Source organism: Lissotriton helveticus, chromosome 8 (assembly GCF_964261635.1).
Source record: "Lissotriton helveticus chromosome 8, aLisHel1.1, whole genome shotgun sequence".
NCBI lineage: Eukaryota > Metazoa > Chordata > Amphibia > Caudata > Salamandridae > Lissotriton > Lissotriton helveticus.
This window is the reverse complement of record NC_136069.1, coordinates 79,050,139-79,069,987: the sequence shown is the minus strand read 5'-3', so window position 1 is coordinate 79,069,987 and position 19,849 is coordinate 79,050,139. Positions and strand designations below refer to the sequence as shown.

Below are 19,849 nucleotides of genomic sequence, written 5' to 3'. Positions count from 1 at the left end.
CATCTACAACTGGCTATCACAGCCCCAGCTTCGTCTCCATGCTGGTAGACCTCTCGCCCCATTCGAAACACCGCTCCTTACCCACTCTTCCAATAAGCACCGTCTCTCCGATATCTACACCTTTTTCACTACACCAAAGAGGATCTTCAAAAACCTCAGCGAAGGTGGTAGGTGGAATGTGAATGCACTTTTACTGATTTACAAACGGCGTGACATTTTCCACCGAGCCTGTGCTTCGGCCCGCAGTACCTCCAGCAAAGAAATATTCCTTAAAAGTTTACATTATTGGAACTCCGCCTGACCTACCCAGACTGTAAGCCCACCTAAACTGGTAGATGGTAGTCGACCTCCACCTCTCACCCCCTGCCATTCCTAATATATTACCTGTGTCTCATTCCTCTTAGGTTGTCAGCATGCACACTTACACTTTCTCATATCCTATCCTGACTGTTCTCCCTCTTTCTTCCTATCTGGCCTTCTCAAGTTATAATTTTAATTGATGCTTCCCCACTGGCCAATGGCTGTAGGTGGGTTGGTTGTTGTACCTTGTTGCCTATAATAATAAAAGATCTTAAACCTAAATGCGCCGGGATGCCTGTAACAATGTGGGAGGATTGGGAGCAAGACTTTCAAGATTATGTGGAGGCTGTTGTTAGGGATTTATTCACTGCCTCTCTCAAACTGGCAATGTCAAAATATTGTATGGGGTAGAAGAGTGTTGTGATGACGAAGAATCAGACCGTGACGATTATGATCTTGCGATCAAAAAGATGGATTTGAACTATGGAAAAAAACAAATGAAGTGGTAGAGAGGTTCAAATATTTACAAATCGCTAAACTCCCTGGAGAATCTATGCATTATGTCAGAACAGCATTACGGAAGTTGGCAACCATGTGCAATTACAAAGGTTTTGTGGATGAGATGTTGCATGGTCAATTGGTACAAAGGATTAAGGACAAAGGCACAGAAGAAAATCTGTTGAACACAGAAGACTCAACTTTGCAAAGAGCAGTACGGATAGTAAAAAGAACAGAAAATATTGAGGTTGAACTTAGAGAAATGGCTCCAAGCGATGTAGGACGTAGTACAAGCAACCACATACAACGCAGCTATTAACAAAAAAGAAGCAGCTGTTCCTGCACAAAAAAACTTGCTGGTGAGAAAGTGCAGTATGAAAGGACACTTTGCTAGAGTCTGAAAAGGAAAGGGAAGAAACCTTTCAAAGTCTAGTGGGTCTGTCCACATGGTTGGTGGGGGCAATTCAGAGAGACCTACGGAGGAATTTTTGTTACAAGTAAGCAACGTCGGGATTTCTGGAGATAACATTTATCCTTGTTGCACCATCAAGATTTATGGGGTTAAAGTGTGAGTGTAGCATATGCAGGTGCTCATTATACATTGATTGGTAAAGAATATCTTAATAGATTTCCTAATCATAAATTATTTGACCCAGACATCAAACTTGTAGCCAATGGGAACAAACCTATCAAATTGATGGGATATCCTGAAGGTTCATTAGAATTCCAAAGTGTTAAAACGAGTTTCAAAGTGTACATTGCCAAGGATGGGCCAAATTTGCTAGGGTAGCCACAACAGAGAGATATACCGATAATGCTAGATCACAAACACGTGCTGGGAGCTTCATCTGATTTTAATGTATTTAGTAAACTGTGTTGAAGGATGGCACTTGTCCCAAAGTAGACAAAACTTGTAGTGTGCCTTTAATTATGAGGGAGCCTCTGAGAAAAGAATTACGTAAACTGTGTGAAGCAAATATCATCGAAGAAATAGAGGCTCCAGATTGGTTGGCTCCTGTGGGCTTTGCTAAAAAACACAATAGAGATTTAAGGCTGTACATTAATCTGTGTGACCTTAACAAAGTTTTCTGTGTGGATAGACATCCTCTTCCCACCAGAGGTGTTATGCTGATGTCAGTCAAAGGAGCTACAAAATCTACAACTTTGTATTTGTCATCAACATATCAAATTGCTTTACTTCCTGAATAAAGACATCTTACATCTTTTGTCACCCCTGACGGAGCACTCAGATTCAAATGTAGTCCCTTCGCCCTGGCATCAGCTTTGGCTGTTTTTCAGAGGGCAATGCAGCAACCTTTCAAGGGGCAAACCAATGTAACATACTTCCAAGATAAAATTTTGGTTTTTGGGGAGACTGAGGAAATATGCAATGAGGTTTCATCCATGGTTTTGAAAATGTTACAGGACAAAGGGTTGTCTATTATGTTCTCCAACCTTTCCATTAAATTAAAAATATATATTTTTGTTTATTATTTTGTTTGTGAATTAAATTTAAAAAAAAATTAATCTGTTTGTTTGTTCGAATTATACTTGTTTCTGTATTTTTTTTTTTTTGTATTCAAATCATAGCAATTGCTTAGGCTGTAGTCCCTGGCTTCCGGTAGTGATTCATTGAGGTCACCAGAAGTCCAAAGGTTAAGAACCAACACTGGTGTAGATTGTTCTAGTTTCGTGTTTGGAACTATATGGTAAACCCAGTTTATGCTTGACAGTTTTTACGACTGGGAAAATATATTAGCCATACACAAAGAAAAATGTATTGTGTAGTTGTGGACAGCTTGTTTGTAATTGTGTTTTTTCTTGTCTTTAGATTATGCCTGTGCCTTGCAGAGGGATATCCTTCTCCAAGGGCGTCTGTACCTCTCTGAAACTTGGCTCTGCTTCCACAGCAACATTTTTCGATGGGAGACATCGGTAAGATAGTGCCTAATGTCTTTAGCACACCGCTAGCCCTCTTTTAAAATCTTATTCTTAAATGACTAGCATTTCAAAGACATTTATCTCGTGCTTGGGTAGACTGTATTTCAGTTTACTCTATACTCCTTTCCTCATTTTTAGTATATCACAGTATGCAAACAGAGGTTCTGCCATGAATGAAACACTCACCAAGGAAGGCCTCTTAGACTCATTGAGAGACTTCAAGAAGGAACTATGTCAGTGTATTGGTGATCCTAAAGTGCTTCAGAAGAGAATGTTGATTGGTGGAGTCATAAACATCAATCTGACCTGTTATTCAATGTTTCTCTGTAAATTGGATCACACACTTTCATCTCAAGTCAATAGATACCTGTGTTGTGAGAAATCAGCGTCACCCTTGCATGACAGATATGTATCATCTATAAATAAAGAGTAAGCCAGCACTTAGGCTATACATGTTCATATCTTTGTGAACGTTTGAGACAATTCTGTCCAAATCCAATTCAACTAAGGAGCCAATAAATGCTTCCTATGTAGCAAAATTGCTTTATATCAAAAGAAAACCACCAACCTGTGGGTGATAACATCAGAGGTGACGTCAAACACCATGGGCTGTGGATGCTTCCTGGGATTATCTTATATAATTAAAAAGAGATTAATGCAAGATTTAATCTGTGAATACTCCTATGAAAGTGTGTTTACAAACACTACTTTCCAGCTTCCTAAAAAGTCAATAAAGATAAATAAATGATCATCCAAAAGTGTGTGCATCAGCACTAATTTCAGTGTTCCATGTGGCTTACCTCCTCTGATTCTTCTAAGACAATGAAGGCTGTTCCTAAGAAATTAGCCAAGGCTAACACAGACATTATGTAACTGGATATAGCGGCAATAAGAAATCATGTCAAACATGATGCATAGTAGGATTGCTGAGACTCGTATGGAATCTCTAAATTGGAGATCTGTAAAAGTTCACATGCAGCGACCTTTCTGTTTTTATGAAAAGAACTTTAAACCTCCAAAAAGATGTTTCAGAACTGGATGATCATACCATCAGAGGTAATTTAAGACTTATTGGTCTGTCAGAGGGTTCGGAAGGTCACAATCATGATTCTTGTCTCAGCTTCCTGGAATATTTAATCCCAAAGTGACTGGTATATTCTTCAAGAAAGACTTTGAACATGAAAGACCTCTTAGAGTTCGATCTTGTCCTACTCCTAACAAGCAAACTCTGGGAGCTATTGTATGTAGACCACTCAAATTCCAACATACAGAATCCATCTTACGATTCATTATGAAAAATAATTAACATCCTATAGGAAGATAAAAAAAGGTTTATGTCTCAAGACTACATGAAAAACACTGTTGATTTGAGGAAAGGATTTCTCACCACAAGACCAAGACTAAAGGCTAGAAATCCCGAGCTCGCCTTTGCAGGTCCTACTAAATTCAAAGTTTCTTTGAACGGCCCCACACATATTTTTACTGATGATAAGGAACTTAAAAAAATCTTGGATGAGCTAGATGACACAGAGATGGATATCTCTTCTCAGAAATATACTTCTTTTACTTCAGCATTTTCCAGTGCTGATTGACTACACAATTGGCAGTACTATACTATTTTAATTTACCATGGGTTTCTTACAATATTGTTTAAAATTGTACTCTTTCTGAGATTATTGGTCTGTATCAGATAATTTATTACTGTACGATTAGGTTACTACTGTTCACTTACTGCTTTTGTGCTTTTTCAAATGATGAGATACGTTTTGCCAATGTGTGCTACCTGTCTGCGCCACTTTGCTTTATACTAAAGCTCAGATGTGTCCTATTGCATTTCTAAATACCTTGATTGCTTCAGTATTTTCCTTCTCTTCCCTAAGTTACCAAATTGGATTTGGGAGGCAGATGGGTGAATGGGTTGAGAGGGTGGGTTCATATCATATTTTGTTTTCATGCATTACAGTTCTGTAATGTGGTTAGGGTTTCAAAGGCTTCTTATGCCTTTCTGTTCCTCTTCTTTCTTTCTTCCTTCCTTCCTTCAGTGTATAATCCACCGGCATCACCTTTTGATTTACTCATGCAGTCAGCAATTAATGCTCTGAAAACTGTTTTCCTTGATTATAGGAGATTGAAACATCTTGGTAATGGTGTCAACGGTCTGACTACTTACTAAATGTGACATCATACTTTTACAAGAGTGTAAAACTGACTTACAAGTGGCTCAATCCATTAACACTAGATAGATTGGTGATATAGCATGTTCTCCTGGTAAGACCAAGAAAAATGAGGTTGTGACAATGTTTGAAAAAAAAGCGAACATCACTAAACTTTCGGCTAGCACAGATGTGGCTTCTCTAACAAGAATCTCATGAACTACTGATAGCTCTCCATATTTTTTTTTATATGTATACCAGAATTGAAAGGTGTCTATTCAAGAGGAAAATGTGTGCATTTTGAGAACTAATAAACTGATGTTTGGAGAAAAATGGTTCACTTCCTAAAGTATATTTGAAACTGATTTTTGAGTGATAAATCATGCGTCGGTGTGAAGACTTATTTCTAATATCAACTTAGTGCCAAGGGCATTGCACCCATGACCGTAGCGTAGAGTCATTCCACCTTGATAAAGCAGTTTTTATATTACTGCTGACAGCTGTGCCTGATGCACTGAGGTGATAACTGTTGGCAAATCATGCATATGGTGGCCACTAATGTAATGTAGTCTTGTCTGACATGGTCAATATTACAACCCTATTAATAATAGGTGCTCAGGATTATTTTTGTTGAACATACGTTGCTCTTGTTCCAACGTTCAAACACCTTCCATTGCTCCCAAAGGTGACAAAGAATTGTCAAAAATGTATGTAAAAAACCCAAACTATTTGTCGTTTTAAATGTTGTTATTATTTACATTGCCATAGATCTGCATTCTGGACAATCAGAAGAAATTAGACTCAAATGCAACCCAAACCTACATTGATTCAGATTAGTTTGAACCAATCTCATGCACTTTTCTAAAGGTTTTGACTGCCTGTTTTTGGTATTCTTTAGTGGAACTGTAATTACATCAACTTGCAAAGAATAGCGTTGAGGGTACCCAGCCCAACCACCAAACAAGAAAATTAACACACAACTATCGCGGGATGCAGGTTTTAATACCCTTCTTTTCAGCCGGCTCCCATGGTTGGTGCGATGGTGGTTATGTGTAGTTTAGGGGACCAGCTGCTGTGTGCAAAGGACATCTCGAGATGGGGAAAGAAGTCCCTGCTGGGTGATGGCAGGCTTGTTCAAATGACATTCCCTTAGGGAAACAGACCTGATTCCTATATCCTTCAAGCCTAGTAGATAATGTAAAGTGTGGTGAAGGCCTTATATACTCAGCCAACTGCTAGGATAAGATCGAATGGGATATTTTCTGACCTTTTTGACCTAAAACAAGGCTCCGCCCAGAACAGATTTGGATTTTAAGAGGTTGTGACAAATGCAATACTGAACTCACTTTGCTGATATTGTGAATACGATTTTTTATTCATTTTTAACAATTTGGATTGTGCATCTTTTTAAGAACATTGGATCTGGTCTGGTGACTGGATTAAAGAATTATTTGGACTGATTCTATAATTTTTTAGGTCTCGCCTAGTGCAGCGCGTATGCGCTGTTCTTGGGGAGGGCCTCTTGGAATCACTTTAGACTTCCAAAACGCTACTCCGTGTGGGTCAGCATCCTCCCACACATTCTATTGGCCTTTGTGTGCGGCATTCAATAATGAAAGCCCGAAAAAAGGCCAAAGACGGGTGCATGGCCATCCTTCCCTCTAAACGTTCACTCCCATGGTCTAGGGGTCTCGGGAGCGAGCCGCGGTGCGGATTGTGCCAGCTGTTACTAATTTAACAAAACACTGTCGTTTCGCGGCCGCGCTTGTTTCCCCTCTCATTTCTCACCATGTCTATTGTTCTTCTTCTCTCTATCGCCCCCTTCTGTTCAGCTCTTCTTCCTTTGCTCCACACCATACCTCTTCTTCTCTCATCTCACACTCACACTCTCCTTCGTTCCTCTTGCTCTCATTTCTTGTCTCCCACCTATTTTTCTTCCCTCAGTCCTCTACATTGTATGCCCTCTTCGTCCCGCTCTCTTGTCTAACAGTATTTGTCTCTACACCCATCTCTCTGCTCTCTTATTCCTTTTATTCTGATTTCCTTCTACTCCTGGCCTAGGGTGTTTTTCCCACTTTCCTCCTTCATCTTCTTTCTCTCATCCTTCCCTTCTTCCATCTCTCCCTCCTTCATTGTCTCTCGCCCTCCCTCCCCCACTCACCCCTCCCTCCCCCCTTACCCACCCTCGCGCCCAAGCATTTTCTTGTTGCCTCTCATCCCAGGTGGACTACTACATTTTTACAGGTGTGCTTTAGCTACTGTTTTCCTCTCGTGGCACTACCTCCCATAAACACCTATGATTCACCTTTTAGTGTTGAGAACGTCCTGTTAACATGCCCGTCCGCCAGGATTCTGTACTATGTACTGTTCCTAAACAATTGTTGAGACTGCCTGTTCCTTTAAGAAGTTGTTAGCAGAGTGAATTCTTGCTAGCCAAGAAAGGAGCAATGCACTCTCTCAGGAACACTCCCTCGCTGATAGCATTATTCTCCATTTGCCATTGGGCTCCATCTGAGCGCTGGTGTACAACATTACAACAAAGTCAGTGCTGCAACTGCACTGCCCTGCACAGATTTTGTACTCCTCCTGCCAAGTTCTCACTAAACCAGTTCCCTCGGCCCGTAAGTATTACGAGCCTGTCGAAAACATGCTAAATCTTGTAAAAGCATTGCTACTGATACCCGTGTGTTAACTGCAATCAGGCTAAAGTAGCGGTGGGTTAACTCGACCATTCGTTCTTCCCCTGTTAGTAAGGAGAATAGAACTGTGGTTGGGCCATATCGGGCCAAGATACTGCCCCAGCCTTGATTGCAAAAGGAATCAATTTCTCATCATAAATAAAACAATTTGCAATATTTTACTTTTCCATGGGACCAAGCAAAAGTTAATCCTTGTTGTTTGCTTCTGTTAATACTGCCTTAGGTGGTTCTTATCTCAGGCGTGTTACAACAGGATTTCTAAAAGTATTAACAACATCTGCAAAAGATTGATAATGGCATTAGAACAATATTAATAAATACATTTAAATATACATCCAATACAAATACCACCGCTACGTTATGCTTGTGTCCATTAATGTTTCATGAGGCAAGCATGTATTCCTGAATCAGACTGCATTACCCAGTGTGTAGTAATTGTATAGCTGTTCAAACCCTGGTGGCACAGCCCCCTGGATAAAGTGTAGCTTGGCTAAACACTTATAAGGTCCCAAAGGCGAGACCTATTGGCTATGCCAATGCTTGTCATTTTTTTTTCCCCAGTCTTTTGTAGAATTTCCGACGATTTTACTGTTTATCTGCTGTTGTATTTATTGTAATCTTTCTTCTGGTCTGACAAGGAAATTAATAACTTGGAGTACACCTATAAAGCTAAACAAAGATGCAGAGATAACCTAGTATGCTATCTGGGACATGCTTGGCTTTCTAAACCTAGCAACATTTTGATGCTAACCTGTAATAAAATAGACAATGTGCACGTAAAACCTGGATTCTGGTGTATAAACTGTCCAGCTGGAATCATTTTGGATGTACATTTAAAGCAACCTTCAGTGGCTTTTGTAGATGTGGAAATGTTGCTACAACTGCTACGATCACACCAGCAAGCAATGTGTTTGTCCCTGCTACAAAATGGAAACCATGATGCATCAACTACACCAGTAACACTGTTTGAGGAGTTGATGAATGGCTTGACTAACTATTAATGTACAAGCCTCTAAATCCAGTACTCTTGCCATCACTGAGTCCTTTGGAATTGCAATCAATTATGGGTCCATCTCATGTGCATGCTAATAAGGATAACAACCATGCATTAACTGGATTTCACAGCAACCACAGGACAATATTGATAAATCCTCAGACAAGGATTAAAAATCGAACTGTAATTCACCACACAGACTGTGTAAAAAAACAGAAGATTTTTCAACAGACTGTTTTTATTTTTTCACTTCTTTATTTTTTGAAGGAGTCCCTCCGGCCCAACAGTGAGACCAGAGATGTCCCACCCTCCCAAGACCTCTGCAACAAGCTCAGCACCTTCTTCCACCACAGGATCCGGCACATCTACAACAGCTTCTACCCCCAAGACCCTGCCACTACATCCACCTCCACTGCTAGCGACCGCGCTGCACCCTAACAGATCATGCTCAACTGGATTCCGCTCACCACAAATGACACACTCAAGACCATGAAGAGCATCCACTCAGGAGTCCCATCGGATCCTTGCTTGCACCACATCTTCCCCAGAGCAGCTGCCTCGATCGCCCCAGCTTCGCCGCACCATCACCTGCTCCATGGAAACCGTCACCTTCTCCGGCGACTCGAAACACGCCAAGATCAACCTCCTACTGAAGAAACCATCCGCTGACCCGACAGACCTCAAGAACTTCAGACCCAACTCCCTCCTCTGCTTCCCAGCCAAGGTCATCGAAAAGGCCATCAACACCCAACTCTCCGAATTCATTGAAGAAAACCATGTCCTGGACACCTCCCAATCAAGCTTCCGAAGCGACCACAGTACCAAGACAGCACTCCTCGCCGCCACATCTGTTTCCTCCTTGACCAGCGCGAAACCATAGTCCTCATCCTATGGGACCTCTCTGACGCCAACAACACCGTCTCCCACTGCATCTTAATCACCAGACTCCACCACTGGATTCACTCCTCCCTGACCAGCCGAACACAATGAGTCTGACTACCCTGTTCTTCTCAGTCTACAGAGATCAGTTGCTGAGTACCCCAGGGCTATTCCCTGAGCCCCACCCTGTTCAATGGCACCCATCGCAGTCATCATCAGTAGCCACGGACTCAACATCGTCCCCCACGCCACCCAGCTGATCATCTCCTTCATCAACAAACAGCTGCCAGAATCAACTTTCACAACAGAATGAAGGCTGTCGCTAACTGGATGAAAGACAGCTGCCTCAATCTAAACTCGGACAAGACCCAAGTACTAAACCTGAGACCCAACCCCCCAGTCTGTGATGACTCCTGGTGGCCCCCGCACTCAGACCCCTCCCATCCCTACGGACCACGCACGCAACCTCAGCATCATACCGGACTCCTCGCTGTCAATGATCAACGCAGTATCTTCATCCTGTTTCCACATGCTCCGCCTGCTTCGATAGACTTTCAGATGGCTCTCTACAGGATTCACAAAGACGGTCAACACGCAGTCCTCACCAGCAGACAGGACTACAGCAATTCACTCTAGGCCAACGTCATACGGAAACAACTCCGGAAACTGCAGAAAGTCAAAAACCCCGCAGCCAGACTGGTCCTCGACATCCCCTGTCGCAGCCACACGATACAACACCTCCGACAACTCCACTGGCTCCTAATCGACAAGGAAATCACATTCAGGCTCCTAACACACACATATAAAGCTCTCCGTGATCTAGGACCAGAATACCTGAACCACCGCCTAGCTTTACACACACCAGCCAAAGAACTCCGCTCCCCCCAACTCGCCCTGGCCTCCGTCCCACAGATCCACAAGACCAGGACCGGAGGAAGATTATTCTCCTGCCTCTCCGCCAAGATCTGAAACACCCTGCCCCTCCACCTATGGCAATCCAGGTCACTGATCCAGCTCGAGAAAGACCTCAAGATCTGGCTCTTCGACTGAACCTCCACACCCAGATGGATCAGCAGGCCCCCTGCCCCCCCAGCGCCTTGAGACCCACATGGGGAAGTATCCACGCTTTAAAAATCCCTTATTGATTTACAAAACCTTGGTTGATAGAATTCCACTATTCAGGTATACAAGCTGGTGATGATGTAAAGACATAAGGCCCGACTCCATTTTAAGCAGACCAAGACTCTATTTTCTGTATTTTTGCAGAATCTTCATATATCTGTCTTTGGCGCAGAGGTTATCTTTTCAAGAATTGTGAAAGTGTCAAGTCATTTAGATATAAACATCAACAAGACACCTGATGCTATATCGGTGTAGACAAGTGCCTCATTAGCTCAATTTCAGGGCTAAACAAGAACAATAGCCAAAACAGTGTAGGCTGAATTGTAGTATATTTGTTTAAAGAAATGCCTCTGAGACTAGCATCTTGACGCTTTTTGGTTATATCAAACATTCCTAAGGTTATTTAAAATAGTCAATACAGCACAACCAAATCAAAATTGTTATAATATCCTATCCATTAAGGACTGTATATAGAATCAGAATTGCAATATCAAATATGATGAGTTAACAAATCTTCAGTTGTATCAATACAAGATGACCCGATGGAAGTGTTGGTACATGTAATTTTCTTTATTTTCTTATTCAAGTTCAAGTGTAAAAGGCAGCCAACACGTGTTTCGTCTGTACAAAGTTGGTATTTTCAGACTTTTTCAAGGCTAAGATGAAAGGTCCAAGTTAGTGAAAATTTTTCTTCTGATTAAAGAGCACCCATTTAAACCCCTGGATAGAGTAGTGTTTAAACGCCACTGGAAGAAACTCAAATTGGAGGACTTCCACCATCTCCTGGAGGTCAACCCACTATGCCCTTCTCCGAATATAGATTCGGGGTAGGACTTTTTCTGTGACTGGGTCTCTAGGGCCTTGGATGCTTTGATCCCCGCTGCATGGACTAAATGCCGTTCCAGAGAACCCAGCCCATGGTACGACAGTTCCCTGGTGCTGCTAAAACAAGCCTGTAAACAGGCAGAAAGGGGATGGCGGAAATCCTATGAGGCTGGGAAAAAAACACTGTATTCTGCTAAAATTCAAATATATCACAGAGCAGTGTGTAGAGCTCGTGCAGCATACTATTCCCAGGAATTTAGTAATAGTCTCAATCCGTCTAAGCTACTTTTTAAGGTCCTTAAGGACCTGATGGCTAAAAGAGTTCCTGCGGATGAAATCTGTTCAGAGGCTCACTGCGAAGACCTGGCCGCTTTCTTTATTGAAAAGGTTCAAGCTATTTATCGCGCCTTTTCCATCATTGAGCCAGTCTCTGAGCCCACGACCCTACACCGACCATATGTGAGGCCTTAGCCTCATTTCCTAGTCTGCCGATGGAGACATTTTTCAAGCTGGCTTATAAGATAAAATCTGGTTCGCCAGCGGATCCTCTGAGACCAGCCCAGTTCAGAGACTCTGGGGCTATTTGTCTTCCTCCACTATGCCACCTTATAAATCTTTCTCTCGCCTCCGGTGTCGTTCCAACTAAATGGAAACAGGCTGTTGTGACACCCATACTGAAAAAGGCTACCATGGACCCCCTCAAACTCGAGAGCTATCGCCCGATTTCCCTCCTTCCCATGGCCGCTAAAATTACGGAGGCCTTTGTGAATGGGGTGTTGTCTGAACATCTTGTGAGACCAGCCATTCTGGATCCCTCCCAGAATGGCTTTCGTGCTGATCACAGCACTGAAACAGCCTTGCTCTCAATGACGGAACATCTTCGTTCTGTGCTTGACTCTGGTCAGACTGCGGCACTGGTACTACTGGATCTTAGTGCCGCGTGTGATACGGTCTCGCACAGGATCCTACTCCAACGTCTTGGAGAGGCGGGCGTCATGGGCACTGCACTCGATTGGTTTAGTTCCTTCCTTGCTGATCGAACCTTTAAAGTAGCTACCCCGCCTTTTGAGTCTAAGTCCTATCCGCTGGAGCTGGGCGTGCCCCAGGGTTCGTCGTTGAGTCCCACACTATTCAATCTTTATGTGAGACCGCTGGCGGCTGTCGTCAAGCATTGGGGCATTACTATGGTCTCTTATGCTGACGACACGCAGCTGGCGGTCACCTTGAGTGGTGACTCCGACCTTGATGCCCCCAGATTCCGGGAGGGACTTTTGGCGGTAGCTAGCTGGATGAACGCCAACTGTCTCCAGCTTAATGCTAAAAAAACTGAGGTCATGATTGTGGGCAAGCGGACGGATCTTCGGGGTGACACATGGTGGCCCCCTGAGCTGGGTGTAACTCCTATTCCAGTCTCAGAGGTAAAAAACTTGGGGGTTTGGCTAGATCCTGCCCTGAGTTTTAGCGGCCACACTAAAAAAGTGGCGGCCACTTGTTTTGGCATCTTACGAGGGTTGAGACCTATTTTGAGGTTCTTTGATGCTTCCACCAGGCAGTTGGTCATACAGGCATCCATTCTATCTCGGCTCGATTACGCCAGTTCGCGCCTGTTGGGAGCCAACCAGGCTGAAATCGCCCGGATGCAACGTGTCCAGAAGGCCGCAGCTAGAGCACTGGTAGGTTTACCGAGGTTCTGCTCTGCGGAAAGTACCATCCGTTCTTTGCACTGGCTGCCAATGGCACAGAGGATCCATTTTAAAACCCTGTGCCTCTACTTCAAGATCCTCAAGTTGGTCTCCCCCCAGATTCTTGATAATCTTTTGGTGCCTTACGTGCCCTCTCGCTCCTTGAGATCTTTGGGGCAAAATTTGGTGGTTGTCCCACGGTTCAGACTGTGCAGAGCTGGAGGCCGGTCCTTTCGGGTTCTGGCTGCCAAATTGTGGAATTCTCTTCCGCCCCATATCCGTGAAATGGATGAGCTCCTTAAGTTTAGGAGAGCTATTAAAACGCATCTGTTCCCCCATACATTTTAGTACTCTGATCTGTGCGCTTTCGTTCTTGTATTGCTGTGTTGTGTTTAGGTACTTTCTATGAAGTGCCGGGACGCCCCTTGGCTGGGGCAGCTGTGCGCTATAAAAGTGTTTTTAACATAACATAACATAACTTCAATATGTCCAAGCACTATATAGGTATGTAAGGATAACCCCAAGTACTGTAATATCACTGGGTCAAGAAATGGTGAAGTCCAAATACAGTAGTACAGTCGGGAAGCAAAGTTAAAATAGGATGAAGATAAGTTACTGGTTAGCTACACGTCCCTTAGATAGATTTGTATCTCAACAAAACTGGGTGTATTGTAATGAAATACTCCAGTCCCAAGTAAAGTGAAAAGAGGTGTCCCCCAACATGCAGGAACTATGTAGGCAAAAGTTATGCAGACCCATCCGTATTAAACTGAGAATAACAACGAACCACCCACGCATGATAACGCGGCTTTCTCTGGGGCTGCTCCAGAAATATGGAACTCTCTCCCAACTGACATCAGAAGAATCCTTTCTCTGCTCGCTTCAAAAAGGAGGCCAAAACCTTCCTTATGGGTAAGTTCCTCATTTAAACTTTGCATACAACCACTACTACTGCCCTGAGCTACCTTTGTCCATTGCCTCCACGCGGATTATCGAGTCACCCCACCAAGAAACCTGGGATCTTATCTTGAGTAATTGTAAATGTAATCTGCATTACGTGTCGCGTCTAAGTAATTGTAAATATAATGTGTAAATATGTGTCCTTTATCTCTTATGTATCCTGCACCCCGCCCCCCACTATTCGATTTTTCACTTGGTGATTCTAGGCCTTTTTGTAGAACCCGAGGTTCCCTGTAGAGTGCTCTGATGCCCTAACGGGTCAAGTTCGTGCTCTATAAAACACAATAAATAAATAAATAAATCGCTTCTTCTCAGAAAGTGGAGAATATACGTCCCTCCAAAAGCGTGTTCATGGAGTCTTAGCACATGAACCAGAAATTAATTGTGGCTCTACCATTAGAACTTGGCAGAATAACCACAACCCTTGATGTATGGAGTCTTAATATTCTACCTATTAATCTTTAATTTGCTCATACCAGTACCATATTGAAGTGTGCCATTTGGCTTGATTTGTCCTACATACATATTCTTGCGGAGTCCTTTTTTGAGCAAAGTAAACAGATCAAATTGGCATGGCCTGATACTAGGAATTATCTGAAGAAAAAGAAGGACTATATGTGTTTGCACATCAAAGGAGATAAAGTTGGCGCTTCAAAGAGATTGCTAACTTGCTTTCTTAGTGAATGTAAAAAAATGGAAACGTAAACTAACTGCAATGGGGTATTTAACTGTCTCAATAATTGTCCTAATTTGATTTTCTTTTCTTTAAAATCTTTTTTTATTGAACAAGTACAGGTGTAAAAGTCATCACATACAGATAGTCATTTGTTGCGGCAGTGTCACATTTTCGCAAATCAGGCTGTTACATTATACATCATGTTATTTGTGGTTGGACAATATAATCACTGTCTATACATTTCAAGGCTAATTTGATTTTCACTACTTTGAAACTTTCATTCAAAGAACCAAGGAATAATGTGTTCTGATGATACAGTTGCTTGATGTATGATTTAAACTTAGTCAAATGTCATTAATGTCTATATCTGCCTGCTGCCCTAATAGATCATTTTAAACTAAATGAGATGGCATTAATTTTTTCATACTTGAGAGTGTGGGTGGTGGCTAGTCAGCAGTATTTTCTTTATGCTAAATTCTAAAGATATTTTTTAATTTTATGTGATAATGCCGAGTGACACAACACAAAGAGGACAAATAATCTCTTTTTAGATAAGTTTTGGTTCCCAAGAAAAGCCAGAAATTGAGAGATTCTCAAACTAACCTGAGGCAACAAGTGGAACAAGAAATAAAAGTTTAGGATGTTAGTCCTGCAGATGTATTGAGAACTTATTAACAGAAACTGGATGTGTTCTGTGGATTTACAGGGTACTTAGTTTCCCATACCAATAGCAGTAAAGCACACAGGATTCTGGGATTTATAATAGCCAAAGCTCATTATCACTATAGAGTTCTACCTTTTGGTCTGAAATCTGCCCCTTTGCCATGAAAACTATATCTAAATGCATAGCTGTGGTGGGTGCCCACCACCAATGAAAACAAATCTACATCTATCTCTACTTGCATGACTGAATGATAAAGGCATGGTTTGCTCATCAGGAGCAGTTTTAATGAAAACCATATCCCACTTATTACTATGCCGAGGCTTATGTATCAACTTCACATTTCCAGTGCAACTTCTTGACTGCATAGAAGCACCTGAAAAATATTATGTCCTTCTGAGGAAAGAGTGAGTACCATTTTTCAGAAGGGTCACTGATTGCTGCAGACCCCACATCCAACAACTGAACATATTTTATTTCTGCTAAGATCCATGGCATAATGCATTTTTCAAGACCCCAGTGCATGCCTTAATATGAGGCCCTTGAAACCGAGATTAGAAGATCAGGATCCCAGTGGAAAAATGAGTGGATAAACAAGCTAGTCCTCCTGACACAAGCCAAACAATTTCCAATAAAAATGTTTGTTATTTGTTAATTACAGTCCTCTCAGAACTGGTATGGTTTCTTCAAAGTTAACTAAGGCCAGTTTGCTAGTTTATTGCATTGCTGTTTATCGATTATCTAACCAGTCCTTCCCTGGAAAACCTAAAGCTCACTTTATATGAGGTAAAGCAGCTTCTTCTGCCTGGATAAGGAATGCACCTCTGACCACAATGTGTAAGGCTGCCACATAAAGAACGCTATACTCATTTTCCAAGCAGTATTGCTTGGATGAGGATTCAAGAGCTAACACTTTGATAGGTGAGTTAAGTTATGGATTTCCATTTGTATTTTGTTCACAACTGCAGATTGGGGGTTTGGATGCTATCCTATTCTCCATTTGACTATCAACAAAGATCCTTTGATGCAGAAAGAAATGTTACTTATAATCCTAGTTCTGCATCATAGGAATCCTCATTGAAAGCATAATCACACTGTCCCTCCTCCCCAGTTTTAAGTATTTGAATTTTAAGTTATAATTCATTACTTATTGCCACTCAAAAAGAAGTGGGTTTGTGAGGCTAACTGACTGTACAGTGCATGCTTGGAAAGGGAACCTACTGACTTCCTAAATAAACAATGCAAGTTTTTTTCAGCGTCTGCACTTTTGACCTAGCAGCCACCTTTATCTTAATTGTTTCTCATTCTCTGGGTGTTGTTCACAGGTTAGTTTACTACGTAAGACAAAACACAGTTAAGCTAGTCTGTTTTAATAATTATATAAATTTCACCAGACTAAAAACATTGATGTCCCTACCTCCAACTACAGATAAACTATGCTATATTCAGAAGAAAGAGTTTTCCGTGGTCCCTTATATGGGTGGGAATATTCTATGTTTATGACTTTAGTGAAGTTTCTGTACAATGCAGAACTAGGGTAACAGGTAAGTAATATTTCATTGACGTTGAATTTACTGCTTTGAATTCTATTTCATTCATAGTCTGAAAACTATTGTCTCCTAAAAGTGTTTGATTTATCTGTCTGATTCTTTTATTTTAGATTGCTTTTCCTTTGAAAGATATCACCACCATGACTAAAGAGAAGACAGCTAGGCTTATTCCTAATGCCATCCAGATAGCTACGGAAAACGATAAGGTACCTCATTTACTTATTTGTCAGGTTTAATCGTCTCCTAATAAAAAGTTAATACACCCTTAGCCACATTAAAAGAAGGCTCATTTAAAGAGGAACCGGCCCTACGATTTTTTTTAAATTGTTAATGTACTTGTAGACAAGTTTTACATGCACTAAAGCCCAAATTGTGAGTTTTATTCCTCTAATTTAGTTAGTCTCAAAGTCTAAATTTAGTTCATTCTATATATGTTTTTTTCATATTACTTTAATGGGTTTTCTGATTATAAGCACTTGCATTTTCTGAAATCCAGTATGTGGAAATGTGGTACTTGCTGATCTTTTCTCAGGATTTTGCCATGTATTTATTCTTACTATTGATCAGGCTACTGTCCATGTAGTTTTCTCAAGTCATGTGACATATTAGCTCTTTTCTTTTACCCTAAAAGTGCCAGTGTTTGAGCACCTTGTTTTGGTGTATTTAATCTTGCACATAATGTATGCCCTGAGCGCACTTCTACTTTTCAATAATGAGTTTTATATAGATTTGAGTTCACTCAATATAAGAAATTCAAAATACATGGTTATCCGAACAATCCATTTAAGATGTCATCAGTGAAGTCACGGACCATGTCATAAGTGATGTAATATGTTAGGTCATAAGCAGTGCATTGCGGGGGCGTAAGTCATAGTTAGCTCAGGTAACTATAACTGCTGAATTTCTATGGTTTTGTAAATGTGAAATCTGAGCCTATCTATAACGTCCCTTTAACTTTTGTTTTTTTCCGTGAATTTCTAAGGTTTTTTATTCTATTTCCTAACTATAGCGTACCTGTAACCTTTGTTTTGTCTCAGTGAATTTCTAAGTTTTAAAAAAAATTCTATTTCCTAACTGTAACCTTTGAGAGTGGGTGTGTGAGTGACTGTATAGGTCAATGAGTGGGTGTGTGAGTGGCTGTATGGTTCGGTGACTAGGTGTGTGAGTGGCTATAAGGGTCTGTGAGGGGGTGCCAGAGTATCTGTATGGGTGTATCTTTATGGGAATTATCATAGAAGGCACAGTTTATTTGACTCCCCTTCCTTTTTCTCGGCCCCTGCTTGACAGATCACCTGGAAACTGTCCATGCACAACTAGACAAAATGAGGCACTTTTTTGGGAAACTTTCGTGAAGATTTGTCTCACAGCACCAAAGTTAGAACCAAGTAAAAAAAACGGTTTTCTTATGGAAACTAGGTCCTAACTATTACTACCTACTAGCGACCGCCAGTAGGTAATCTATATATATGATAGAGACTACTAGCCGCAGATTCCTTCACGTAGAATTATCCCCAGGCGTGAGACTGGATCTGGAAACTTTTTGCCACAGCATCCCTGTGCGCTGTGGGCGGGGCGACATCACGGGACTCCGTCCAGGCATCGTACGCGTACGTGACGTCAGCGAGGTCACATAAACCCCACCCCGGCATATCTACGTCAGTTTTTTCCTTTTCTGCGTGCAACACAGATCCGGTCTTGCTGCAGGCCTGTTTGGGGCCCTTTTTTCTTCACCAATTGTCTTTTGTCTGGGGGAACAGTGTGCGAATGCCTTTAGGCTTTAAAACTTGCACGTCGTGTGGGCGTCTTATGTCGGCGACGGACCCTCATCTCATTTGTATGTGGTGTTTGGGTGAGGATCACGGCACCACTGATTGTGAGGCGTGTCAACAGTTGAAGCTGAAGTCGCGGCGGGCGCATCAAATGAAACTTCTGTCGGCGCTTCTCTCTAGGTAGACCTCCCCCGTCCTCGTCCTTCTCCAATGTTGCGAGAGTGTCGCTCCCCGTTGGGTATGTTTCGCAGTTTGACGGGGGCTGATGTTTGGCCTTCCGGGGGCGTGGGCTCTCGGCAGGTGATGCGGCCCCGCGTGTCATCCTCCTATCCACCATTTTCCAGTGAGGGGGTGTTGAGAGTCCAGATGGAGACATATGTGGCAGCTTTGCGGGCCTCACTGGCGTCTCCTCCTCCTTCCCCTCCTGGGGCGCCGACGGATCCCTAGCTTCAGGCGGGGCCCTCCGCGGCGCCGCCGGTTGTTCAGGCCCCGGCGCCGACTAGTTCAGATCTAGGCTTAGAGGATGTGGTGCTGTCGGAGTGTGGCCCCTTTGGGGTCCTTCCTTCAGGCCACGGCGCCACTGCCTCGCCACAAACTCCTGCGTGAGTCCCTGTGGTGTCGCGGGAGGTTGCCAGGGCTAGGGTTGCATCCCCGAGCGCAGCTCGGCCCTCTGGACAGGCAAAGGCCTCGTCCAAGGCTGAGCTGACGACGTCCAGGCACCGGTGGGTACGTTTCGCAGTTTGACGGGGGCTGATATTTGGCCTTCCGGGGGCGTGGGCTCTCGGCAGGTGATGCGGCCCCGCGTGTCATCCTCCTATCCACCATTTTCCAGTGAGGGGGTGTTGAGAGTCCAGATGGAGACATATGTGGCAGCTTTGCGGGCCTCACTGGTGTCTCCTCCTCCTTCCCCTCCTGGGGCGCCGACGGATCCCTAGCTTCAGGCGGGGCCCTCCGCGGCGCCGCCGGTTGTTCAGGCCCCGGCGCCGACTGGTTCAGATCTAGGCTTAGAGGATGTGGTGCTGTCGGAGTGTGGCCCCTTTGGGGTCCTTCCTTCAGGCCACGGCGCCACTGCCTCGCCACAAACTCCTGCGTGAGTCCCTGTGGTGTCGCGGGAGGTTGCCAGGGCTAGGGTTGCATCCC

At 42.9% G+C, this 19,849-nt stretch overlaps 1 protein-coding gene across 3 annotated transcripts in view; it reads left to right on the top strand.

Moving 5' to 3' along the window:
- The window catches only part of GRAMD1C (GRAM domain containing 1C), a 1,372,139-nt gene that overhangs the window by 536,304 nt on the left and 815,986 nt on the right, over positions 1–19,849 (top strand). For all 3 annotated transcript variants that reach the window (XM_078656659.1, XM_078656660.1, XM_078656661.1), the window contains exons 4-5: positions 2,630–2,733; positions 17,051–17,146. In XM_078656659.1, the coding sequence (XP_078512785.1) occupies positions 2,630–2,733; positions 17,051–17,146 (200 nt within the window). The remainder of the gene's footprint in view (positions 1–2,629; positions 2,734–17,050; positions 17,147–19,849) is intronic.